Genomic DNA, 27,888 nt, shown 5'->3' on the forward strand with positions numbered 1-27,888 from the left:
AATGTCAAAACATCAAACAATTTATTGATAAAATTACTTTTGGAGATACTAGAACACTGGTGCTTTCACACAAAAGTTTCATTTTGTTAAAGATCTTTTAGGAGCACATTAAAAGGGATTTACACTTGCAGTTATCTTAAGATAACACATTTCAGCATACAAAACAATGTACAAACATCTCAATAAATATCATGCTTACAAAAATAGACAATAATAGTGTTAAACGAATTGATCGTTTTAGTTCAACATTATTGCAAGTACCTTGCCGCTCAACATGGGGTATTTTCATAGCTCGAGTGCAGATGGTCAGAATATTACAACATAAATGATATCCATTACAACAAAACAGTGCTTAAAACACAGACGCACAATTACTGTATCATGTCAGCTCTTCTCTTTCAGTCATAATAACATTTACCATTAAAAAATGTTGGTTTGAATGAACTTGGAATTAATACTCTCAGTCAGTTAAGACCAATAAAACAAACATCACATATAGAAAATCTTTTAACCCGACAATGGTCATGCAAATCAGAATTATAAAACAATTTATATCAGTAGTTTAGTTATTTCCCTGTCTTTTGAGACACTACAGTAAGGTAGAGTCCATTGGAAGTGCAGTTATTTGGCCCTGGGTGGAAGCCGTCAAGTTGATATGAGTCATTAATACAAACACAAATAATTCAGGCATTTGAAACAAAATAATGCCAATGTTAGCATGTGCAATTAAAAAAGTGCAAACAGAGGAAATTCATAAATTCGGGAACGGATAAAAAGACAAAAAGTAAGTTGGTAATTTTTTTAAAAGGGAATATTCAAGGAAATACATTAGACAGAAATGACTGGTGCTGTGCGCTGCTGTGTTCTTTTGTGACTCAGTTTAAACATCCCGATGAATTATCTTAGTCTCTGCCTCTTGAAGAGGAATGTCCTGTCAAAACAACACATTAAAAAAGTATGCCTTTTAAATTCTGTACACATATCTATGCATACACAATAAACAAGACCCCTCATCCTATTTTGAAATCTATACCTTAAATGAGTTTTGAAGAATCCTCAGGCGGTGCAGTTTCTCATTGAGCAATGGATCGTTGGATCGACGGACGAAGGATCTCTTGTACTCCAATCGAGAAGAGGACCTGTGCTCATTGACAGGTGATAGATTAGTCCTCTCCAGAGCACTGTACAAATCCACCAACGAGTCTGCCTGGTGCCTGCGCTCCCGTTCTGGACCTACAGAGGGCATTGAAGAGTTGTTTACACTGCCAGTTGACAAATGTGATTCCAAATATGCCTATGATTAATAAATGAAATTTGAAAGACCAGCCGTTAATGTTACAAAATAACTAGAATGACTTTTGACACAAACTTTTTAATAAGGGCAGGGCTGAAAAATCTGCCTACTTATTGGACTTTCAGTGACAGCTCTTCCTTTCTAAAATGAAAGTGCGTGGGCAGTTTTAACAGTATGCAAATACATGCAAATACAGATGAACTAATATTCACTCACATACACAATGAATAGTATTTCCTTTGTAGTTGACCTTTTTTAACCGAACCATAGCTAACAAATATCCTCCTCAAAATATCTTCTTTAGTTCTCAACAGAACCAAAAAATTACTAAATTATTTTTCCTAAAATGGCTCAAAGGTGCTTCAGAACTGTTGGTTGCTGACATTATTCCCAAATATCTCACTTTGTGTTCAACCGAACAAATTTATACATGTTTGGAACAACTGGGGGGTGAATAATTCATGACAGAATTTTCATTTTAGGGAGGAGCATCCCTTTAAAATAAAGGAGAACACCCCCATAGCCACATTTCGTGTATCTGTGAGAAAACACTTGTTGTAAGAAATGGTGAATGTGGGGAAGAGAAGGAAGGGTTGTCCTGTTGGGGCAAGAGTTGTCACAATGGATTAGAAAGACTGCACCTATGAGAGTAGTGAAAGTCTTAAGGGAGATGTGTTTTCAGCTGTGTGAACCACCAATATGTTCTTCATTTGATCTGGAGTACTAAAGCCAAAAAAAAGCGCTCTCGCAACATCGTTCTGCATAAATTGTGATCCCTTTCTGGAATACTTCGTTTATAATTTTGTTGCTCTCAGTATAACTTAACTTTAACTCTTGCCTATGAATTGCCAATTGACCGACAAGTTATCAAGCCACTGTTGAATCTGATCAATATTATTCGTTTTCAGAAATTACTAGCATGCACAAAATTAATAAAAATTTAATAAAATCGAATATACTCATAAATAATGCAGTACAGTGCGCTATACAATAAAGTTTTAAGTTTGCCAAATCAAATTGAACTATATACGGTAACGATTTAGACTATGTAATTAAATAAAATTATATAATCACACCTTAAACATGACAGAGGTCCCCTATTGGCATCAACCTAACATTTTACCATTTAACAACTTCAAAAGTATTCAAACAAATCAGTTATTACAAACGTGCTATACAGCCGTTGAAAAAATTAAGAGATCATTCAAAACTTTTATTCAATCAGTGTTTCTAGATGTGTTGTGGCCATTCCAGTCAAGTGTATGTTGAACTTCAACAAAATCAAACCTCAATAGTGACACCACAAGTCAACCAATAGCAATCTGAAAGACTGACAGCATCATGACACATTTCTTTGCACTATTTGAGGTCTGAAAAATTTAGTTTTCATTTCCTGCAAATAAATGCAAAAATTTACATTTATTTTTTTGAAATATGGAAGAAATGTTGTTAGTAGTTCAGAGAATGAAACAAAAAATGATTTTACCTAATCACTATAAATAGTAAATTCATAACTGAAAATAATTTGGAAATTGTCACTCATTTTTTTCTGCGGCTGTATATAGTATATTGCATAGTGCACATTTGCAATATTTAGATTATTTGTATATATTGTACACAGCAGCATAGTCTAAATATGTGTGCAAAGGCAAGTTAGACCTGTTTCACATCTGCAGGGGCGAGCAGCAATGACAGGCACGTGTAAAGCCAAACAGTTGGCCAACGATACAAATTTCAAACCTGATCATTAGGAAATCCAGTTTACACGAGGAAGTGGAACACATTATATTCAACAGTAATTCCTTTACATGGGGTGGACCCAAAACCAAACATGTCGCTTTGAACTGCTTACTGATCTGGAATCAGTCAGATTTTCTAAATAGGAAGTGCTGTTTATGCACCTATCACTGTTTTTGTAAATCAAGTTTAACAGATCTAATTTTAAACAGTGGGTGAATAAGATTGATGTGATAAATAGGTTTTAAAGTGCATTTTCAAATTTAGTAAAACAAACGCAGTGCCAACATTTTACTGTAAGTGGTGCTGCTCACACAGACAGTGCCAATCTCTAACCTGTTAATATGGCCACAGAAATATGTGCCAGTTCTGTTCCTTGTAACAAGCACACAGAAATATGCACAGATCACACGTCGCAGACGCAGGATGTGTGAAACAGGCTGTAGGAGTTCTCAGTTCTAACCTGTGTCTCTGGCATGGCCCCTGCCCAGCTGGTAGTGCTGCGCGTCTGCGTGTTCGGCTGTGCAGGTGGCAGCGAGAATAGCGTGAAGACCACTGTCACGGGGCAAGGTAAAACTGCGATGCTTGCCCCCTCCTCCACCCACTTCTCCTCCTCCAGCTCTGACAGATTTCTGTATGGGTTGGGTGGGTGTAGTGGGTAGTACGTAGCGCTCTGGAGGAAGGCAATGCTGGGAGGGTAGTGTTGACTGACGACGGAGCTCTACAGGCACAGATCGGTTAGGATCGATGAACACAGCATCATCTAGAGGCAGAGTCTGCAGGAAATGAAGGCCGGAGCTGGTGAGGGGCGTTTCAATGAGGTCCTGCCATGATCGCCGCTGACTGGCAGACTTGCGGCCCGGTGAGCTGGCACTGCTTACGCTGCCCCCTTGTATCTCAGAGTGTGGGGAGCGGGATGGAAGGGTCTCTGTGGAGGGTGGACGGATGTGTTTGGGCACTTGGAATGGACTTGGCTGTAACAGAGAGTGGGTTGAGTGAAATAATAAGACTGGAATAAGAGAACCCGGGGCAAGTTGGCTATACAGTACAGTATTTTAGTAAGCATACATTTTAGAATTTTAAATGTCTTGTTATTTCTAATTGTAGTTTTGAGAATTTAAGCTTGGAAAGATTGAAAAAACCTTTAATCAAAATATCTGTTGGGCCTCTTCTATTCTCTATATACACAACCTTACTAAGCCCTATCATTGAGTCACATGGCTTTTCATATCACTGCTATGCCTGCTAAACCCAGATATTCCACTCTTTCCATCCAGAGGATACCTCAGCAGCTACACGCATGGAATGCGTTATACTGTACCTCGACATTATGGACTCACATATATTTATTAATTCCTGACCCTATCATACATGCTGCTACTGCAGCAGCCATCTTCAAATATAATATAGCACGAAGCACAAGAGGGCCTTTCATTATCATTAGATGAAAACGTCATATAGTTTTAAAACAAATGGAAGCAGATCTAATATGTAATGTGAAAATTTAGAAGAGTGAGTTCGGAAAATTTGAAAAAGAATGACTATGAATTTACAGCAGCCAAAATCATCCTTAAAGTCTAAATACTGAATGTGTCCTTCAGTTCAATTCCCTCTGCAACTTAACACCTCATTCTTCAACCTACTCTCTCTCTCTCTCTCTCTCTCTCTGCCCTTTTTTTCCCATCATGCCTTTCTGAATTATTCCACCTGCTTCATTTCCTTTTGTCTTTCATTCTTATTGAAATCATGCTCTGATTTCAAAACCTTTCCAGAGCCTCTGTATTGTCATTCCTGTCAAACAAATCTTGCTGTACAATATTTGTCATGAATAGAAATGCTGGCTATTAACTTTGAATTAAATTATATTAGTCTCTAAATTCGAGTTTAAATGTAATGAAAACGAAGGCGAAATGTAACAAAGATCAAATCGTACAGATGTAGGATGTGGGTAGGTGTCATAGGGAGGTGGAGGGCTGTCTTGTTTGGTCATTGAGGTCATGTGATCAGCATCCTCATGGTCACTCTCACTCCAGTAGTCTGAGAAAAACACAACAAAGATCCATTGTCAAAATTGAGTTGTGTTTAGTCACACAAAAATCAAGGCATATGTATAATGACAAATACAGCAGTGGAAAAAATGAACAGACCACTTCAAAATTATTTTTAGTTTTTCTCAATTTACTATCATCATTTTGGTTTCATTCTGTGAACAACAATAACAATATTTCTCCCAAATTTCAGCAAAAAGTATTTAAGTTTGATTTTGTTTCAATTCAACAGACACTGGACTGGAATGGACACAATACATCTAGAAATGTCGAAAAAATGACATTTTGGAATGCTCTCTTTTTTTATTCTGCGGCTGTATACTGTATTTGTCCCTGACCACTTATATCCTACACTGCTTTGTTCTTCTAATTTTAGCACAAATCAATATTTTATCTTTGTTTATTTATTTATTTGGAAGATAGGGATGTAAAAGGCAGGGAAATGTACAGTCAAGCTTGTCATTATAATCAAATGAACCCCCTACAACTAACTCAGTCTGGGGTTACGCTTTCAATTTAAATGTCTGATACACACGTAGCATGTTATACTTCATATGCATATATCTATAGCACCTGCAGACAAGACCAGACAAATTCAAAGCAGGAGAATAATTGATCTGACAAGTTTAGCGAGGCATGAAGGCATCTGCTCACCATGATCCTGTCGAATCCTTTTCTGCTCCGTGTGAGCCGTCGCTGCCATGTTCAGTCGACTGAGCCACCTGCGAGCACGCGTGAAAAAAGTAACAAAGGTAACTTTCCTTACGTGGTTGAAAACGCAGCTCAATGATAAAAGAGATGTTTGGGAATCACTAGCTTTGATCAGCTCAGGTCATACTTAATAATAAAATGAGCATCTGTGCTTGTAACTTTTTTTAATGTTTACATTATTCATGAAGGCTTTTTTAACTTATTTAGGCATGTTGTTGCGTCACTGTGCCAGTGGCATCGCCAAAAGAAATAGCAAAAATAATGATTATTTTCACACAGGTTTGCATATGCATATTCTGCACAAATAGGAAAGAGTATTTTACAATAAATGATAAAATATGAAATTCAGCTTCAATGTTTATTTTTGGTCTTACCTATTCATATCATCCACATTGTCTGCAGCAAAGTAAAAGCTCTTAATTTTAGGATGGCACGCCTTAAAAGCACTGCAAACAAAGAGATACAAACTCTATCAAACATGCCAATCTCCGATCTGTAAGCTTCACCAAAAATATTTGTAACTATTTCTGTTTATTACTCACAACTTTTTGCGACATTCATTGGCTTGGTCAATGTTAAACTCAGGTAGGCTGACAAACCCCTCTGCCTTCTCATCCTGATAAGCAACACAGCAATGACAGATGCATTATGGGTAAACTATAATTCAGAGGTTACGATAAAATCTGAAATTGATCTTTTTGCTGTTGTTCTTCACCTCTTCATTGGTGTACCAGTATAAACAGGCATCTTTCAACACGACCCAGTACTTCTTCCATTTCTGGGAAAAGTAGCTTTTCGCATCTTTCTTCTTCCAGAGCCAGCCCTCACAGTCACCCTGACCCAAGTCCCTGCAGGAGATTCGCCGCTTACTGCTGGAGGGCAAGGAACCAGCTGAGAAGGAAATCACATGCATATAAATGATAAGAGTCAGGATAGTATTAAAACAGCAAAGACTTTGTCATTTAGCCATACAATGAGTGATACGATTGTGTATTGACATCACACAAAACATTTACCTCGTAATTTAACTTTCTTTGACCGAGAGAGCATCGATGATCGATCGAATGTCTGAAAAAGAGTAAATAAACATTTATTGTTCTAAAACTATAACAAATACACTAATAGCTATAAATATTTTTCTAGGTGCTTTACACTCACAAGATAGACAGAAGAGGTTTCCGATGTGGGCGTGGCCAAAGAATCCTGTGGCAGCATATCCATCTGAAGGGCAGGGACCAGGGTGTAGTGGGTGGGGCTACTCCCTTTGTCATTCTTCCTTCTACTACGCCTACTGCTGCTACGGCGTCCCGTGTGGTACTCTTCTGACCCCGCCTTGTCTTCACTGACATATCGCATCAGGGAATTTTCTGTTAATAAAAGTGTGGGATTATGAAACCACGAAAGAGGATCAGCATGTTTTTAATGTGATTTATCTTTAAAAATGCAAACGATTCAGTTTTGATTCTGCTTTCCTAAATAATGCAATGGTTTCTCATGATCAAAGGATAAAGCAGGAGAATATTGGGCTGCATACGTACAAATTGAAAATAAATTCTGCCTGCATGTCTAAAGAAGCATTTTGTCTGCTCCCACTCCTTTAGCAACTGAGACTGGTATTAGCCAATGAGAAGCCAGTATTTTGGCAAACCTCTATATCAGAGTTACCATGGTAATGCTAAACCCCCAAAATCCCAATATTTCAGACAAAGAGCCAACAGATGCTGGCAGACAGATACAAGTACAAAACGAGGTAACTAAACTACAAGTGAGAAGTCGATGAACTGAGAGCAATGGATGAAGATTTAAGCAATGAGAATTTGTCAAAGCTGAGGGGATGAAATAATTCAGGTTCAGCAAAACTAAAGGAAGAGAGACCAAAACAACAACCCACTCTCTCTCTCACCCACACACAACACACACACACCTCTTCGGATCTCTTTCTTCGGCTTGGCTGGATCCTCATAGTCTCCCACCCAGTTATACTCCACAGGCATGGAAATAGGCCTCAGTCGTCCTAGTAGACCAACACAGAGAGGTCTAATGAAAATCATATAATACATTACAGCATAATACACATAGCAGGACATCAAAAGAAACCATGTTTATTGTTATGTTTTTCTTTTTGTTTATACACTTTTAGAGTAAACAGTCAATTCCGATTATCTGAACTCAATCTGTACCAAAGCATTGCTAAATTAAAAAAAAAATGATAGATATTTATATTCCTTGACCAGCACCTCCTAAGGTGTGCGTTTGCTTTTACACATAAAAAAGCAGACATAAGAAAATCCTTTTAGATCTCTGTTTACGAGAATGTTTTCTAATACAAAAGGCAAAACTGACCCGAGATCAGCATAAAAGCAAACTTTATCACTTAAGGAATGTATAAAGTATTTCAATGCTTGTACCGTATGTGGGAGTGCTGTCTCTACGAACAGGTGGGGGACCTTGATTCTGATCATACTCATAACAGTACAGGACCGCATCCTCGTCCAAAACGGGAAAATGCCTCCGGCATTCCTGATCCAGGAAGGAGTTGGGCGACTCGGTACCTTGAGGAGGATGCTGGTTATTGCCAGCCAAAGTCGACACGTCTTCTCTGCAATGATAAGAGCAATATTTATGAATCCTCTAATATGCAGGAGAATATTTTCATTTACTCAGACTTCAGATTTTCATGTCACTCTAAACCTATATGACTTTCTTTCATTTGCATAACAAAAAATTATGTATTTTGAAGAATGTTAGTAACCAAACCAGTAAGCATTGTTTTATATTTAGGTTATGGGTTGTTCAAATAACTAACGTTTAGAATAAATATTGTTCATGTAATACTACACAAGATGTTTCTTATCATTAAAATGTTTTCCTGTCTACTGTGAAAACTGTACCTGGGTTTATATGGCTCATCTGGCGGAGGGGGGATGTAGAGATCCTGAAGGGCACAGCTGTCCCGTCTGGATGGGGTGCTGAGCGTGCTGGAGTGTGTGGCCACGCTGCTGCTGGGGCTTGGAGGGATGATGGGCTGAAACCAGGCAAAAGCCATCAAAAATCAGACCACTTGTCATTTCGATGCATGTTAACATACACATCCTTTTCAATGCATTCATTGGGTCCAAAGACTAAATAATCGAAATCAAAATAGCATAAAGTAAACTTTGTATAACAAAAACGGATCCACGAATGTATCTGGTTCTCAAAACACAAACTACAAAAACTATGGGATGCTCCAGAAAGGGTGCTAACACATTTGAAAAAGTGGATTATTTCTTGAAAATGCAAAGATATTTCACATCCAGTCACCCACATATATATATCTTGATATTTAAAAAGCCTTTATTTACTAAAAACACCAACGCGTATCGACCATAACAGGCCTTCATCGCGGTGTCCTTTTGAAGTGCCTGGATGGGTAATATCCATTTTTAAAAGCCACTTCATGAAGTAAACATTGCACAGTAAAGAATCGAAATCGACATTTCACATTGTCCTCTCAGGTCACAGCAAAGCCTTCCGATGTGCCAGAGCTTCAGAGAAGGAGATTTGGAAAGGATGGATAAGTACCAGATTAGAGTTGAAAAAAAGATGAAAGTCAGAAGTGAGGTTGGTGGGTGGGGGAAGACTGGAGCTGAGATTTGCCATGCAATCTCGTTGGTCAAAGCCCCAAGGCTTGGGGGAGGGGGGTTTAATGCTGCTAAAAAAAGAATGCACAAAGATTGCGAGACTATTGCCACAGCGTATCATCAATTCATACGCATCGCTTATGCTGTACATCGGTACCTGCAGGGCTAGGGGCTTCCATCTCATGTTCTTCAGTAAGGCAGGGGCTGATGTAAGAGTGCTCTGGGGTCGTTTTTTCAGCGTGAGGGTCACCCCTGCTGGATTGCTACGTAAAGAGTTTACCAGATTCTTTAGCTGCCAGCCCACCTACATGAGTCATATTCAGAACAACTGTGTTAACAGTGCCATAACATTCACATATTCACACTGGATACCATGACCATGATTTTTTTAAGGTTTGAATGTGATGTACTTTTCAACTGTAGCAAACTGACTTTTTTAGTGTACAAGTATTACTAATGTAGATCCCATGAAAAATGCTCACATGTCAAGTTAAAGGGATAGTTCACAAAAAATGAAAATTCTGTTATAGGTATAGCCACTGTTTGGTTACCAACATTTTTCAAAACAAAAATTGTGTTCTGAACAAGAAATTAAGTTATACAGGTTTTAAATGACAAGAGGGGGAGTAAATGATGACAGAATATTTGGGTGAACTGTCCCTTTAAAGCTGAAATCCATCATTTGTGTCTCTGTTAAGCCTAAATAAAAACTAAACACCAAAGAAAATTATTTAGCTTAAGGATAAATTCAATATACATATACACTCACCACTGTCTGATGATTTACTTGTATTACCTCATCACCGGCATGGATTTTTTTACAGCGGTCAGCTAGCGACTAAGAGAGAGAGAAAAAGAGAGAGAAATACCCATTGGTTTACACTTGGCAAAACACACTCGCTTCCCACAATCACGTGTGCTACAGATGTCAAACCGGCAGCTGATTCACTAAAACATGTCACATGTTGTATTTAGAATATATTGCAACACTGAAAATGACGACTTACCCCCTCTGTAGTGCCCGTGATGACATGTAGGCCATCATAGGTCGACTTGATGTACATGCCCTGCGGCAAGGAGAAAAACATTTTATAGCCATGGCCTGCAAATACCGGACACACAGCGAGAAAAAGAAGTGTGCTGGCGAACATGTACAGTAAGCACAAATCCCCGTTTGACACATAGTTTTAAAAAGGAGAGATGCAGGGAGATGAGGAGGGGGAGTGTGCCGTGTTTATTTTTATCGCAGACATTGAAGTGCCAAATGTGCCTATATATATTTGTGGAAAAACGGCCGCCAGCTCACACCAACACAGCAACAGAATTCATCATTAAGCGCATGAAGCGAGATGTGGGTGTGAATGGGTCAGTGCTATAAAAATAATTTTGGTATTTAGTATTTTTGTCTTGTTTTCCAGTAAAAATATGTAAGCATGCTTAAGACTTGATTTAAGAGAACACATTTTGAATCATGTATATTAACATTAGCAAACTGGTTTTGCTTCGCTTTAAATTAGGGCTGTCGAACAATTAATTGTGATACATCGCCTCCCGAATAAAATGTCTGTGTAATTTGCATATTTATTTTGTATTCATAAACATATAAACACAAAGTTTTATTCCGGATGTGTTATTTCTTTGGTTGTGGATGTTAGATGTGCAATTATGACGGCATGATGATGGAGAAATAAAAAAGAAAAGAGATTATAGAAAAGCCGCTGATACCCACCAACCCCTCAGTGGACCTTATGTTGTCCAGCTGCACCACTTCCAGATGGGCTGCCTGGGACACCATGGGGTCCGAAGAGAGAGAAATGATGTGGTCACACACTCCAGACAGTGTCTTACACTGAGAGAAAGACACGGTTGGAAAGCCAGTGAGAAAGTCATTTCTGATCAGAGTAAGTGTCATCTTATTATTCAGGGGGCCTTTTGAATTTCTGAGGGGGAACAAACACATTTCTCAATTTCCTACCAAAACGTAAAATTGCAAAGAGTTTTTATGTATCTTTGAAAATGCTTTTGCTTAACCCTAAAAACCTTCATAATGTAGCACATCACCTTTAAAATGTCACAGCTACTCCCAGCCACGCAGCACCATGTTTCTGACCTCCTGCTCATTAAAGGAGGATCAGTAAAAGTTCAGCTGAAGTTTGAAGCAGGTGAAGCCACTCAATATGCTGATCTTCTCATTACATGTTCATTTCGTAAACACCATCTGCGCTGAGACCGAACCTTGCCATGGTGCACCACTTTGGATTGTCGCATAATCTTACAGCATCATCTTCTGGGTCCCTGCTATCTTATTTGAAATTATCCGTCCAATTAAGAGTCTCTCTCAGTCTGGTACTTGTGATCTAATTGATGAAGGTGTTATAGACAAAAGTCTGTCTCTCTCTCTCGCTCACTGTCACTCTCGGACGATATGTGTCCCTGTCATGGTATTAATAGTAGAAAGCCAGCTGTACTCTGACTGACACTACAGCAAGGGAAAAACTCTATGAATCAAATGCTAACTGTCTATTAGTCTCTCTTGCTGTTTCACTCTCCTCGCCACAAACTCTCCGTCTTGCGTTCTCTCTCCACTTTCTATTTTTGAACAAAGGAGCTAGATCAAGTAAATGAACTACAAGGTTGTGTAAGAATCTAAATGTTATTCTTACCACATGCAGTATCTTATTTTCTGTCTCATACACTGTGCCGTCCTAAACACAAAAAGAAAAATTAAATTTTAATGATCACTTTCTCGTTTTTAAGCACTAATGATCCCATTACTGAAAAGTTACAGATGTGGGTAACACTTCATTATAAATTTCATTAACAACATGAATAAACATTACATTTACTGAAAAAAAAAACTCATTCTCATTCAGTATTTTCAGATTTTAACATTACTTTCCGTTAATAATATCTAAACCTCTATCTGTGAAAAAAAAATGCTATTAAGGCATGCTTTCAAAATTGATTTTCCTAATTTTATTGCAAATTGTTTTCCCTTTAAATATAACATTTTGTACTATTTTTAGATTAATACACTTAACTCTAAAAAGTCTTATACCCTGTGCAATAATGCATTTCGAATAAATGTATTTCAATAAAATTTATAGGTTTTAACAAAGCAAAAACGTTCCTAAAGAAAAGGTTTTTGCAACATTATACAATGCCTACAGTATAACAATTAATTTGTTAATGTGCACTTCGATAGTTACAAACGACTTTAATTCGTGTGTAATTCATATCATCGTTGTCCTTCCAAAATCAAATTAGGTGTTTTTCAGGAAATGAACACTGTACTTAGAAAATAATGTAATACTGTGTTGTCAATGTCGATAAGCACTTTTAATAGGCTACATCTTATTGGTTAGACATTTGCAAAACCTAGTGACAAACATAAAGGGTGACTAATATTAATGATTTATGTAAAAAAAAATTGCAAACAATTGAGATACAAGGTCGGCAGGAGGACATCAGCGATAAATAACTCCAAATCGTTTTACAGAGTTTGACACATTAATGCACCTTGTCATTAAATGATACCCCGATATGAGCTATGAACACATTACATCATTCTGCTCTAATAGGAAAACTCAGCTTCACGATATCTCAGATGGGAAACTGAATGTTGCCTGTAGGATACAGCAAAAGAAGATTTGTTTGCTGCTGCAGAGTCTTGCACCTATCTGAAATAGCCAAAGGCAGCAGACAGCTGAGCAGGAGATGAGTCATCCTCCTACACCGAACCTGGTGCAATTCTTTCTCTTCCTCCACTCATCTGCCCAATTCCTCTCCAACTCTATGGTTAATGCTAGTCTGATTCGCAGCAACCAGTGGGTGAAGGAGTTCGGAAAGCTTGACTGGTCACACATGAGTAATATGAAGCGATTGGGAATCTCCCTCCATGTAAAACCAACACACTGCCTGATGCAAAAAATGGTAATGAAGAAGAGAGGCCAACTTTAAACAAAGTTTTAATGTGTAACGCAGAATACGATATGTGTGACATTTCCACACTTGTGCGTGTTCCACAGCCAATATCATTAAGGGTTGCTTCTAAAGCTTCACAAAATCTTTCTTTCATGCATTCTAGGTCTATTCTCACACTTGGGACAGTCTGTCCTTGCCCTCAATGGCCCATGCAGAGCAGCACTATTTCAATCCAGGACAGCCTCCTTCAAGAAAATAACCTTCTGCCCTAGAAACATTATCCTGCTTTCCAAGCACATCCTCTGTTTCAGACCTAGAGTGCTAAAATATGCTGCACTTTGCATTTATTATGGAATTTAATTGAACTACTCACTCTTCTTCATGTTACTGTATATAATTTGTATTCAATAAAAGAAAGCTCATGCATCTCGCCAGGTCTGAAGTCATTGATAGCACATTTTGGTCTGTTCTGTCCACAATGCATTTGGCTTCAAAGTACTTTCTATATAAGGCAATATGGACAACAATTATGATGATGAATTTTTTTATGATGTCAATTTGACATTTTTCATAAAATCTCAGTCGCCCATGTCCATTTTTGTTTCATATTTGTCAGCAAACATTTTTTTACTTTTTTGTAAAAGAAAAGTGTTTGTGTCCATACCTGCTGAACTATTGTGGTGAGCTCTAGACACAGTTGAATGACATTATTCCTAGTCATGGAGTAATCTGCTACGGCAGCAAACGGAGACCTGATGAAGAAGTAACACCTGCCATTAACCATTAGATCACTTCTAATCACAACCACATTGTGTGTCCCACCTCCAGCCTTCACCATTGGACCTGAACTGTGTCTAATTTAGGAGATGCAGTACAGTCACGGTGAAGAATAAGAGCAGGAAGAAGGTGACCTGAGAAGGACGTGGAGAGGCAGGGAGATGAACGACAATACAGTGAGAGAGAGTGAATTTCTAGGTCCAATGCACTAATTCACAGAGGCTTGTGAGTCAAGTGCCACATACAGACATGCAGGCATAGCTATGAGGATCTTTATTCAATGCAGCTACTGTACGGTTTAATTTTGTGGTCATTTTGTCTGTTTATTTTTCTTTCCTTTCTCAAAAATATGTGACCCTGTCTGTGAATGCCCAGCAAAAGTCATTTTTCTGGGATATACTGTTTTCTACATAAAATCATAATTTGAAGAATAGAGATGCACAGACATATCAGCCAATAATTGGTATCATCTGATAAAAGCATATTTTCAGATTAGTTTAAAAACAGCCATGATCAGTGCCGATAAATCCTGTCAAGTAAAATGAAGACAGGAAAATGCAATGAATTTGTGCTCTGTGTATAGAAAAGGTGAAGACACATCACCAGTTTGATGTTCAATATTAATAGTCATTATAGGAATCAATAACATTCAGAAAGTTAATAATCGGCAGATATCAGTCGACTATCGGTGGAGAAGTTTAGTATTGGCGCATCTGTAGTAAAGAACATTCAGTGAAAATATAATTTTGATATCTTTAGTATCTATAGTAAAGAATATTCAGTGAAAATATTATTTTGATATTTTAATATTGATTGAGCAAGGCCATGTTAACGACTGAAAGCATAATGAAATCAATAGTTGAAATCGAGCTGAGATATTTACATAGTGTCTTATTTTAACTATGCATAAAACAAGACACATGCTCGAACATGAAAATATGAAATAATAAAATAATAAAGAATGAATCTTGAAAATGTAATTTATTGAAATAAAGTTTATGCTTAGTACAAATGTGCATAAGAATTGTGGTGCTATCATGATGTCATCATAGAACATGTGCAACTAAAGTCATATGATCGACAACTAGTTGACCGACCCAATGCGTCGACTAGTCGAATAGCTGGCGCAATACAGAACACAAAAATCTTCTAGTCTCTACACAAAGGAATCTTTAATCATCATAAACACTGAAAGCACATATCTGCATTTTTCAGGTAAGTTACACTTTATAATGAGATTGTAACAAATGTTAGCCGATCACCAAAAAACACACTCCTGCTGTCACCCTTGAGAATAATTGATGGCCAGAAATATACCATGGGCACAGCTCCCTGGAATTGTGACCACGTTTGGAACTCTGCGCCCTGCACTAACAAGGAGGCGTGGCCAAGCGAGAGCATCATCAGATGGGGGAATTAATGCAAGGTCCCTCACACTTGAGCGGTAAACACATGCGTCGAGCAGCCACACTGATCACTTCCAGGGCCAATATACTCAGATACATATAAGAGTTACGCAAGCTCTTTACTCATCTTTTTTTGTCAGCTAATTGCTCATGGGTGTTACATAAGAAAATCACCATGATTGTGACATCTGTGGCCTCTCGCATGACCTTACTGATGAGTTTAACACAATAGAGCCTTTTATTGGTGATGAGTGGTCATGTGACCATACTCAGTGTAGATAAAGGAACAGTGGTACTGAGGATGCTTTGACTCAGCTTTGTGTTTGCTTGTACATTAATATATACAGCAGAATTGTTCAATGTTTGGGAATTTGTAAGTATTTTGAGGTTTAATTTGATGGTGGGGGTGTGTTTGTTATAATGTAGCGTTATAATGTGTTCTAAGCAGATGTGGCATGATAAAAAGTCATGTCTTTTCTGTGCTTATCAGAGACAGGGCATTTTGACTATCGGTTTCTATTTCTGAGGTATTGTGTCGGATAGCCACTGTGAAATCTCATTGGTCCAAAACCCAACTCTTTGCAAGACTAACCTATCTAGCCAAGCCAGCAGGCCCTTGGCGGCAGCAATGAGGTCCACTACGGAAGTCAGAAAGTCGTTAGGAAGTTTTCGGGTGGCTCTGCCGTCATAGTGACCTCCCCTTCGGCGACCAGTTATGAAGTTCTGCAGGTTCTTGGCTGATGCGTTCAGCTTGTGGGTCAGGGTCTTCAGGTTCTCTGTTTCAAGTCCATAGTTCTGAACAAGACAGAGAAAATGAAACGAAAGAGAAAGATTTAGTTAGGAAAGTGAGGAGGGAAAGTTTCCTCAGGAAAAGGTAAGGTCTGTATGTGAATGTATGTGAAGTGTCTACTGGGAAATTATTTTTGAAAGGGAGGCAGAAAGTGGTTTTAAATAATAGACGGTGAGAGTGTACAAGTGGAGGAGAAAGGGGTCAGGAAAACTTACAAAATACTCTTCTAGAAAGATATACGTTGTGCAACTCAGAGGTAAAAAAAATGTCATCTAAAAATAAAATAAGTAGGGTCCAAAGGTTTGAGAATACTAGTGACATTTTCTATTTTGCATTCTTTAATTCTAAAGTAAAAATAATCCTTTTGCATTACCAACAAAGTTTACATTAATAACAGAATTTATTTCAGAATGTTTGCTTTAATGTGACCCACAAGTTTGTACAAATGCTTTGATGATTTTCCAACATCATTTGAAAATATCCCAAAGAGGGTGTGCATTAGTGAAGCAAAAGATCTGATCTTCTGTTGAAACACGTTTATTTTATTATATACCTAGAAAATGCAAAATCTCAATTCTATTTAAAATAGTATATGTAAATAAATGGCTTTACTTTAACTTAAAAATATAACAATGTTGCATCAAATTTTGAATCCAACTGTATGCGAAAATTATATAAATGTGAAAAATTATATAAATGGAAGAAAACATTATAGGGACGGCAAACAATTAATCACGAATAATCGCATCAAGAATGAATGTTCACAGACATATATGTTTAGGCTACATACTGTATTTAGAATATATTAATTATTTATAATTAGGAAATATTTACATGTATTCATATTTACCAATAATTTACCCACATGTTTGTTCATTTTTATATTTTAAATTTTTAAGTCTAACTTAACACGTCTTCAAGCTATTCTACTGCTGAAAATGTAGTCACTGAGCCAATGGATTCATGCAAACAGCTCTTCCCTTGACCCAAAGGGCTCACTATACATGTACACTATACACAGCACCCTTTCCCAAAACACATCTCTGCACATATATTAAAGCCATAAGGGGTCTGTCATGCAAGAGGACCAGCATGAGGGAAAGATGAGTAATCATATTTAATGCAGCAGGGCTCCATGTTGGACAACCCCAGCCACATATTACATATGAAGGGTTTGAGGCACAAGCTGGGCTTAAGAAAATGACATAACAAACGGTGAGAACAAAGCGATGAATGCTGGGGCCAAGTATGCTTGAATGCTTGCGCACTGGCTATCGTGCAGCACCACATTCACCCTCCATTTCATTCCTTCATCCGTCATCCTCTGAGCACTGCTGTGTTACTTCTCTCACTCGGTGCCTTGCTCTCCCTCTGTGCCTTTATCTCCTGTTTTAATTTGTAATCCTTCTCTCACCCCTAATGCTGCCAGTTTTCTTCCCACTCTGCCCACACATTCTTTCAGTCATTCCACCTCTCTTTCCCTCTTTTTGCGTTGTCGGCCTTACTTCTCTGTACCCTTAGCCTGACAGCGGGAAATGGAGGGATAATCCGTGGGATTTTAAGTGTTTATTTTGGCTAATATTAAATGCATGGAATGTAATCACCATAAACATACAAACAGCATGGGGAAAACACATCAAGTGATTTCAGAATAAGGGTAATATCTGGACCAGTGTGTCATTTTTTGGAAGATCTATTGACAGAAAACTTCAGAGGAGCGCTATGTATCTATTATCTACATACAGCGCAGGTCCCCTTACATGGAATTCGCCATGTTTTTTTCTTAAGTAGCCCTTAATGGACAAACTGCTCTACAGATGTAAATATGTTATCTCCGAAAACATGACGAAATCTTCGTTCTGTGTCAGCCTCCATAGTGCTTTGAAAGGGAGGGGTTGAGTGAGCCGCTAGTTGCATTTGACCCTTCACAAAACCCTGCCCCCTTCATTCCTGTTGCTATGTCCAACAAGCTTTCGGGCAATGCGCTCCCAGTGTAAATTTGTGCAATTGTGTCTTAATCTTTATTTGTGTTAAATTCAACAAGCACAGTACAGCTGCTGCTTTACGACTTCTCTGCTGAAAACGTCTTTCCATTAAAATGTCACTGCAAATGCGGCTCTTTGAAGGCTGAAGGTGCACTCATCACATCACAGGGACTGAAAGCATAACTTGCCAGCTTGCTCATACATGTAATATGTAAGTAATATGTATTGGTATAGTTGTGATGTGCACTCCGCTATTCTCCTTCATTAAGTTATAATTTCGTTATCGTTAACCTGTCAATCAAACTGCTTGCGAAGGGTCAATTGTAAGACGGCGCAAAATTTTATACTTTGGACTTTTAATGGGATAACCAGGAAATATGAAGATAAATCAGTAGCAAAACTTGAGCATGTAGATTTTAATTTGGGAAGTATTTGTACCTGTACACTAAAATGTACAGTCACAGCCCCAATGTGAAAACTTGTGCAAAATAAAAAAACAAGTTAAATGTTGAGATTTGCACTCTTGGACAAAACTCACAAATCTGTCTTCTGAATTGGAAGTTGCAAAAAAATTGACACAAATGTGTAAACTGGCATTTACAAAATACATTGGCGGATACAAATGCATTGCACATATTTACACGTTTTCCCTAGATTCATATTTGAATTGCAGCCACAAAAAGGCATCTACAACCTCTCAAATCTGTCACTGAAGTTTCAAACCTTCCCAACTGGACGGGTTAGGCTCCTATATCATAATGATCAGAATCGTTTATTGTATAACACTGAAGATGTTTATTCGGCGATAACAACTGAATGGATGAATTATCCTGCGACTAGTAATTACCACATGAGTAAATAATTGTACACTTAATATTTTAAACTTATCTGTAAAAAATGAAAACCTTCCATGAGAAAAAAACTTCCAGTTAAACCCACAACCCCAATATTGTATATGGGGGTATTGCACAGTACTGCATACAATTTCTGTTTATTTTCAATGTCTAAACACATCGAAGATAATTTAAAAAAAAGTAGAAATAGCTAAAAAGTGCAATAATGGTCAGTAATACATTGCTCACTGAAATTTATTTACATTTATACTACCAAGAACATGTATTTCAAATATGAATATAATATTGGTAACATTGGTAACTAAAGCAAAAATTATTCCCAAGGGTTGGGCTATAGAATCATAACGTTCAACTGTGTAAATGTAATTTTTTTAGAGTATATCTATGAACATTATAGTATACATAATGGAAAATGTCATTATATTTTAAAGGGGTCATATGTCACGAATACGTGTTTTTGTGTGTCTTCGGTGCATTCTATCTAAAAGTGAATCCTCACCCAGACCTGCCTGAAACGCCTTGTGTAACCACACCCCCACAAATCTACATCAGTTCGTGGTATGATTTGACTAAGACCGCCCAAATGTATACGTAAGTAAGGTGGGTGTACCTCTGAGTACAATTGCTTTGGAACCTGACGTTTCAAATATCGTTATTTATAAGGCGTTACATTTCCGTCACACACTTCGACCAATCACTACGCACTGGTCAACTGCCCAATAATAGCACACCTCGCTGAAGCAATCACAATGCCAAAGTGGCCCAATTTTATGTTGCTTGGTAATAGGAGAGTAACTAAAATCTCACAACGTGGATTAAACATGTGTTGACAGACGACTCAAAGACATACTATACTATATACTATATATATACTATACTCTGATTATAAAACTAAATTCAGAATTCAGAACAGCTTAATAATTTTTTTTATGAATTATACTACTTCTGTTCATCATCAGTACAACTTTTAATTGTCCAGACTGTGCTCTGGCAAACTCGTCCTTGACTGCTGCTGGATTTGCGACATTTTACATAATATGTTCTATAATATATTCTTCACCAAAGACGTAGTGTAGTTCTGTCAGATGTAAAGGTAACTCTCAAAGGTAAGTGCATTATTGTTGCTGCTGTTTGTATTAGTATGTATCAATTAATTGTAAATTTTGGGCTGCTGTGGTGTGTGCATGAAGTTCATGAACGAGTGTAAAATGCCTACTCATGTTGCTTTCCGATTAGTCCACATAGTGATGCATGTGTTTTTTGAGGGTTAAAGTCATTGGTTCATTTCTTGATTGTGGCTTTGAAGTGCCTACTCACATGCCTAATGGTTAGAGCTTTGGGCTTGTGATCAGAAGGTTGCCGGTTCTCAGTGCCAGCAGGTCATGACTGAAGGGCCCTTGAGCAAGACACCTTACCCCTGATTGCTTTGCAGTAATGTGCCACTGTATAAAAAAAAACTACTTGTAAGTCGCTTTGGATAAAAGCGTCTGCCAAATGAGTAAATGTAAATGAAGTGGTTTCTCTTCATTTGTTCTTACTCTCCTTCTGCAGTTTAATCTGTTTTCCTGATTTTTATTATATTTTGTCATCTTGTCATACATCGTTTTAGGTAGATACAATGGTCATCGTTGATTGACATAGAAATACATTTCAATCACATTATTTTGACAGTTAAAATTTTGGCTGTTTTTTGTCGGAGTGGGGGGGTTTTAGTGAGTCTTTGGGCTGGAAATTGTCCTCCCAATCTGGCAACACTGGCCTCTCTTTCGAGCTTTCAAGTGCACAAGTTAGTTTTGCAACGGGTTTATTGCGAAAGTAGTAGCAAAAGTCAAGGCGGGAAGGTTTGAAACTGAATTGACAGATTTGAGAGGATGCCTATTTGTGGCTGCAATTAAAATCTGAATCCAGAAAACCGTGTAAATATGTGCTATGCATTTGTATCTGCCAATGTATTTAGTAAATGCCAGTTTACACATTTGTGTCTATTTTTCTGCTACTTCAAATTCAGAAGACAGATTTGTGAGTTTTGTCCAGGAGTGCAAATCTCAACATTCAACAAGTTCTCACATTGGGTCTGTGAGTGTACATTTTAATGTAGAGGTACACTTACTTACTTTTCAAGTTCCCAAATTAAAATCAACATGCTCTCAACTTTTTCTAAAGATAGAATATATCTTCATAGTGAAAAGGGGAGCAACTCAATTATACTGACCAAATGTGCATCCGTGCACAGTGACTGTCCGTGCACAAACTACTTTACTACCAAACCGTTCTAAATATTAAATAATTGTTCAACTTCCATATTAGAAGTGTGACTAACTCGGTTGACAACATTATAGGTAACCTTCTTCTGTCTATTTTAAAAGTTGTTATAGAGACTGTTAGATTTGGGAATTCTCAAAGATACATCTGTCATATTTATATAAGTAATATTAATAACAGTGGCACTATAATATTAATACAAATAGTGGTTTACTATTAATGCTGCATTACACTTCCATAGAGAAAAGCATTACCCCCATATTATTGTACAACCCGCTTGCCCAAGCCGAGCAATTGCAATATTGTTTCACTGAGAACACAATGTACCTTTGTGTTTGTGTATGTGCTCACCAGCGCACAGAGAAGGTCTACTGCCTCCAGAATGAGCTCCTGGTGGCCGATTCGAGAAACGCCCAGATCTTCAAGCTCTTGATGTGTAATTCTCAAAAGCTGTTCCCCTCCCACCTTCTCCTGCTCAAAGTTCTTAATGTACTGCTGAAGACAGTCATCCAAACCTTGAAGAAACCAAAAATGAAGACATTATATAACCTGCCAATCTAATGTATCTCCTCAATACATCCTGGTCCATTTACAGCCTGATTTAGTTATAATATGATTAAATAGGACAAGACAAACACAACATAAAGAGATAAGGGGCAATTACAGCTTGTCTACTGACTGAGTGTGTATACCACGAATTAAGGTTTTTCAGATAGCAATGAGAGAGTATGAGAGTCTTGGCACACAGGCCTCCTTTTGTACACAAGAACTTTGAAACCCTTTGCTGTCATGAGCAGACGTCAGTGGATTTCAAGCACTTTTTGTCAAAAGAAGGGAAGACCTGTTTGGCAGGAGGTAGACGTTGTCTGGGAAACACAGGCCTCCCTTGGGCACCCAACCCTTCATCTTTACTGATGCCTCAAAACGCTTTTCTTCTTCCACAGATTTAGCAAACACAAACTCATATATAAAAGAGTTGCAAAGATTTTTAACAAAACAAAACACAGCAAAAGAAACTTGACTGAAACATTAACCAATACTTGAAATTAGGATCACAGTAGGCCTATGAACAAACTCCAGCACCTGACAGCACTTTTGCTTTAGCATTTTCAACGTGTCCTCAGCACTATCTTCTCAGTTCTCTATTCCCTGCGCTTTCTCTCCTGTTAGCTTTCTTTATACTATATACCATTTCATAACAAAAGACTTACAGAGCATGTCAAATACCCCATTAAACACAAAAAATCTCGCGGCAGCTGTCTGTTGCACATATTTAAAGTAGCGTAAGAAGAAAGTTACACATTTCTACTTTCGGCAAAAGAGCAACATTTGGCTTTGCAAGCAATTTAGGGGCTTAACAAATCCACTTCTTTACCAGGCTGATCTAAACCCGTTCCGAATGAAGGAATCATTACGGTTTGCCACTGTATGTTGCTATAGAGATGCTACAGCGACGGAGAAAGCATTTGAGTAGGACCTCATTACCAAGACAAAAAAGGCAATGAGATGAGAAGCCTATGTGTGAGATTTAAAAGACAAATAAATAAATAAACAACAAGCAATGCACCATCTAATACATTTATCAATGAACCATACAGAGATTCCTTTCTGTGACATTCGTATTATGCTAATCGATGTTATGGGAATATTATTATTATGATTCTGAATTGCTCACAGCTCTGGGTCGCAAGGGTTTGATAATAAAGATTCACAAGAGATTCCACCCACAAAACTAGTTGGGACTGATGTTAAATCCTCAACTATCTGACACATTGGAAGATAATGATAATTGTAATTTTCTGAATAATGCATTAAGAGCAACATGAAAGTAAGTGTTCATGAAGTGTTCTTCAGAGCAGTTAAACTAATCCTCATAGTGAAGCGTGCTCTCCCTGTGGCTGACACAGAAAGTGCCTGTGTACACAAACAGTAAACTCATTGATAAGGAAGACGTTAATCTGCTGTTAATTGCAGCCGCTGTGGCTAAGTTGTGTTAAATACTACAAAGAAGAGCACAGCACATTCATGTGCGACCATTTATCTCTGTCAAGTGAGGCGGGTGGTCAGCCAGCAGCTAGAATCGAAGAAGATATAGCGTGTGCAAGTAGGTTAAGGAAGGAGTACCGTATGAAAAGTCGTACTTTTAAAGCAGCTTTAAAGCCGGTCCACTTTAAATGTGACCCGAAAACCTTTTATCTGCCCTAAATCTATGAATCGGCTACTGGTGTGACCCAGAACAACGAGGGATTGGGAGCTTCGTAACTGTAAAAATTATGGATGTTTACTGGATGTACACACTCTCCCAAGTGACCCAGATGAAGCACACACATTAAAAAAACATTAAAGGGACAGTTCACCCAAAAATGAATATTCTATCATCATTCACTCACCTTTTTTTTATTTCAAACCGATATGACTTTCTTTCTTCTGCAGAAAACAAAATATATTTTTAAGAATATTGGTAACAGAACTACGGCGGTACACATTGACTGGAATGAGTTTTGCAAGAAAAAACAATACAAAAAAGTATTTTCAAAGAAATGGTGTGGCCTTAGTTATAGTTTACATATTTTAGTTTCAAGGCCATCTATATGACAGAATACAAATTAAGTCAGATTTCAATTCTTTAATCCAATTAACTGCTTTCTATGAGAATCCTCACTATTAACTAACATATACTCACTCCTAAATAAGAGCGCAAAAAAAGCTAATAATAATTCAGAAATTCAGATCTAGGGGCTATTTAAAAAAAATGGGATGACCCCTTCTGAAATGCCCTGCACCATCTTCCTGTTTCGATAGGATATCTGTCAAAACAGCAAAGAACTGCATTTATCAAATAATCTCAGACATTTCAACTCTAAGACTCCTATCATGTCTATTGACTAAACAGCGCCATGACATTTTAAGATAGGCCCTTTATCTGCTATGTGAGGCAGATATCAGCACAATATTGTAACACAGCTATTGTAGTCATTTCCCAGAGTCTGTCAACAATCCGCACAACAGGCTGTGTCGATATGTGTGAAATCCTCTACAACAGCTCAGCTTTATTACCATAAAAAGATTAGTAAAACAGGCATTTAATCAAGGCTATATATGAGCCCCATTGTGTGCACTTTTATTGGATTTGCTGCTATTATTCTTCCCAGAATGCCCATGGCACCTCTCACAGGAAGCGTCGGATGGGGGCAGGAAAAGAGCACAGAGGGAAGGTCAAAGGGCTCTTCTGCATTAGGGAGGTTGTCGTTCGGCCCTCATAGATACCACATGCGGCAAAATCCCTGAACCGTATTGTTACAGCTGCAACAATACTTTCAGTAATCTCAGTATGCTTACATTTTAACAGGAAACACTATGTATTTTTAATACAAGTATGAGTGAATATTAGAAACTGTATTAGTTACAGTTAACACTCAGACCACACCCCCAATATACTTCAAAAACACTCAAGTTTGTATCTGATTGAATCGATTGCATACACATTTACATCATAAACTAATTTATAGAGTAATAAAACATGGTATGACACTGGCGTGTTAGGCTGGGCAGGGTGGTACTGTACTAACAGTTATTCATCTGATCTCTCGCATACACTTAATGGCATCCATGTGTAAGCTAAAATAAAAACCTACCCCTCTGTAACATTGTTTTCATAGACTATGTACATTGGGAAAATACCGAGATGTACTAAAGGACATACAGTGTATATAGCACTATGTGTGACTCAGAGTACGGTACGTGGGCAGCATGTCTATGCGGACTGATTATACATGTACATATATGTGAATTTAATGAACAGTTTGTTCTATCATGGATGTATTGTGTATGAGCTCAAAAGGCTGTAATAATAGTGCGCATAAACGCATTACGTTCGCTCCTTCGTGTGTTTTAAGCAGCTGAGCAAGCAGATGCAGGATTTTTCTGAACATAACAGACAGTTGTCGCTATAATTCCTCTTTAGGAATTTGGTTGTACAAGTCCTTCATACAACCAAAGCATTAGCCATGTCAAGAAAATGTCTGAACCCTACTAGAATTCTCTACAGACCCTCAGGAAAGGTTAACTTATAGAGCAACAGCACGCACTTGCGGGCATGCTGAGTGCACAAACAGCATAAGAACAGCATCTTTTTGGTATTCCCTTGGGGAACAACATTTCCCTCTGATATCTTTTAACCTTCTTTATGATTTTCTGTTTTTCTTGTAAGCCTTCCTTCATGGTCCGTTCAGCTTCCATCTTGTTAACCCCAAGTACTTGAAGTACTTTTTATTTGTATTGTCCATTAAATAATGATCTGTTCATTTAATCACAGAAAAAATGCCAAAGTTATGCATGCAATGAATAATGATTATATTGCTAGAAAATGTAATGCCCATCCAGAATATCTGATTTCCCTCCAGTCGAGCCAGCATAGCCCGATACTAACCCATGCAACAAAGTTGTCTACAGTTACATTATTTGTACTGCATATATACAGCACAAGGTAAAAAGCACATCAGTCACGTGTCTGCGTATGAGCAACAGACGCATGAATAAGCGAATAACACGTGAATGCCTCCTTCTATGAGCCATCGCCTTATTTACTCAAACAGATCAACACGCCATCTGACACAAACAAAACTCAAGCCAAAGCATCATCAAACATGGATGGATAACATTCAGTCATACAAGCACACATTATTGTACATCTAATAAAGCTGATTATCATTGAAAAGCACTTGCAGTCATGTTCTTGTACAGGTACACGGTGCACAGAAGATGAACGTGTGTCCTCTGAGTATTCAGAGGGGTAAAAGAAAGTCAGATACTGATCTACTTTATTAGGAAACACATCTGCATTAAAGCAATACAGTTTTTATTATTATTATTATTATTATACACGGATAGAAAAAATAAGAAAGTACACCTATTTGTCCTTTGAGTCACAGCTATTAGCTTTTTCTATGTGTACCACTTCATTCAGACAGCCTAAAAAACCCACTCAATTACAGTACACCCATATAATGTTGGTCAGAAAGGGGACACCTCATCTAATGCCAAAGATATATACTGTGTGGTCAAATGCAACGATTCTAAAACAACTTTAGAGTTTCCCATAACATCGCCTAAACAAAATAAACGAAATATACGACATATGATTCTAACAATATATAGATGAATTCTAGTGAAGGGACCATTGAGCCATTTGACTGCCAGAGGGATCCCAGCTGATCACTTAGCCTCCACGTGACCCGTCACTTCGCATTCTGTTTCACGAGATGACGTGACTACTCCAACTACATTCATTCACATCATTTATTTAAAGGCATTCCGATACCCTGGTCATTTTAGTCGTGTCGTTTACGTCAAATCCCGCTACAAGAGCAATAACCATGACATCTTGAATGCGCGCTCGCCCTTCGCCTGCACGTAACGCTCCTTCAAAAGAGTGTACGCAGCTCAAGACTCAAATGCTACAACAGCTTGCAAATGTAACATCTGCATTAAATGGATGCAGGCCAAAAAATTCAATGAGATTGAAGAAATGGCGATTTTTTTTGGCATTGTTACAACAGAACATATGTCAATACCTTTCATCCAATCGACCACCAGGCTGGTTGACCACCTGCTCACGGGTTCCATGACCAGAGCCATTGTGAAAGTTTGAGAAATGGGTGCCAAACAAAGGTACGAAAGATGCGGCGAACGCCGATTTCAGCTATAAGATCCGCGCTCAGAGAGAGCGATTCTTCATCATCCGCTGCATGGTTACACTGCAAATTCTGTAGTGGTTCTTGCAAACGAGGCGCTTGTGGTCAAGTTCAATGCATTTCCCTTTATAGCTGCATTCCTTCGCTGTGAGACAGCTGTCGGAATATTGTTAGATTCGCCTTGCCCTGTTGCCACGCATTACGCATCATCTTCCTTTCTATCATATTTAATCGCGACGCCTTTACGTGTTTCTCATCGCACTGAAGCACGGGAGGAAAAACAACGGCGAATTCACGCAGCTGTCTGCCTCGTCTCAAGCTGTTAGCGTAAACAGTAGTCTGCACGCGCGCCCCTCTCGCGCACTCGTATGACTCGCGCCTCGTCCATCCTCGCCAGTCGTTGGCTCTGGCAGATGAGCCGTCATGCAGCGGAAACATCTCCATAATTGAGCTGTGCGCGAACACGGTGTACGCCGGAGAGAGTATGAAATCATCGACAACACAATAGTTTACAATAAAGCATTGATCACACACCTGACCGATCATAACTCAGCCCTCTTAACTCTAAAACCAAGGGGAGATGAACAGCTAAATGTATTCATTAAATTACACCGATAGCTCCCACGGAACAACCAGAAGTCAGCCAGGTGCGCAGCACACCTGCATTCATCTCATAGATTCCTAGAATTATTTTCATCTTTAAACCCGACCCACACACAAACCTGTGGATAACAGAAAAAAGGCAAACCATGAGTAAACAAATTAGATTTTTAACTGGCGGGAA

General features: G+C 38.2%; 1 protein-coding gene across 2 annotated transcripts; it reads right to left on the reverse strand.

The window, feature by feature from the left end:
* cnksr2b (connector enhancer of kinase suppressor of Ras 2b) lies at positions 1-27,503 on the reverse strand. 2 transcript variants are annotated; one of them, XM_079486618.1, is made up of 22 exons: positions 26,985-27,503; positions 21,763-21,926; positions 16,113-16,315; positions 14,002-14,089; positions 12,077-12,118; positions 11,143-11,262; positions 10,421-10,480; positions 10,183-10,251; positions 9,571-9,717; positions 8,682-8,815; positions 8,199-8,389; positions 7,715-7,804; positions 6,949-7,157; positions 6,807-6,858; positions 6,506-6,681; positions 6,333-6,406; positions 6,165-6,236; positions 5,734-5,801; positions 4,965-5,068; positions 3,495-4,005; positions 1,034-1,233; positions 1-931 (listed from the first exon to the last, which is right to left on the reverse strand). In XM_079486618.1, the coding sequence occupies exons 1-22, from the start codon at positions 27,046-27,048 to the stop codon at positions 881-883; spliced, it is 2,889 nt and encodes a 962-aa protein (XP_079342744.1). In that variant the 5' UTR covers positions 27,049-27,503; the 3' UTR covers positions 1-880. The 2 variants fall into 2 exon arrangements, with proteins under 2 accessions (XP_079342744.1, XP_079342745.1); XM_079486619.1 differs by lacking the exons at positions 12,077-12,118; positions 14,002-14,089; positions 16,113-16,315; positions 21,763-21,926; positions 26,985-27,503 and adding an exon at positions 11,475-11,536 and having other exon boundaries at positions 11,143-11,353.
* Positions 27,504-27,888: the final 385 nt, after the last annotated feature.

This window comes from Barbatula barbatula, assembly GCF_947034865.1.
Source record: "Barbatula barbatula genome assembly, chromosome: 22".
Lineage (NCBI taxonomy): Eukaryota > Metazoa > Chordata > Actinopteri > Cypriniformes > Nemacheilidae > Barbatula > Barbatula barbatula.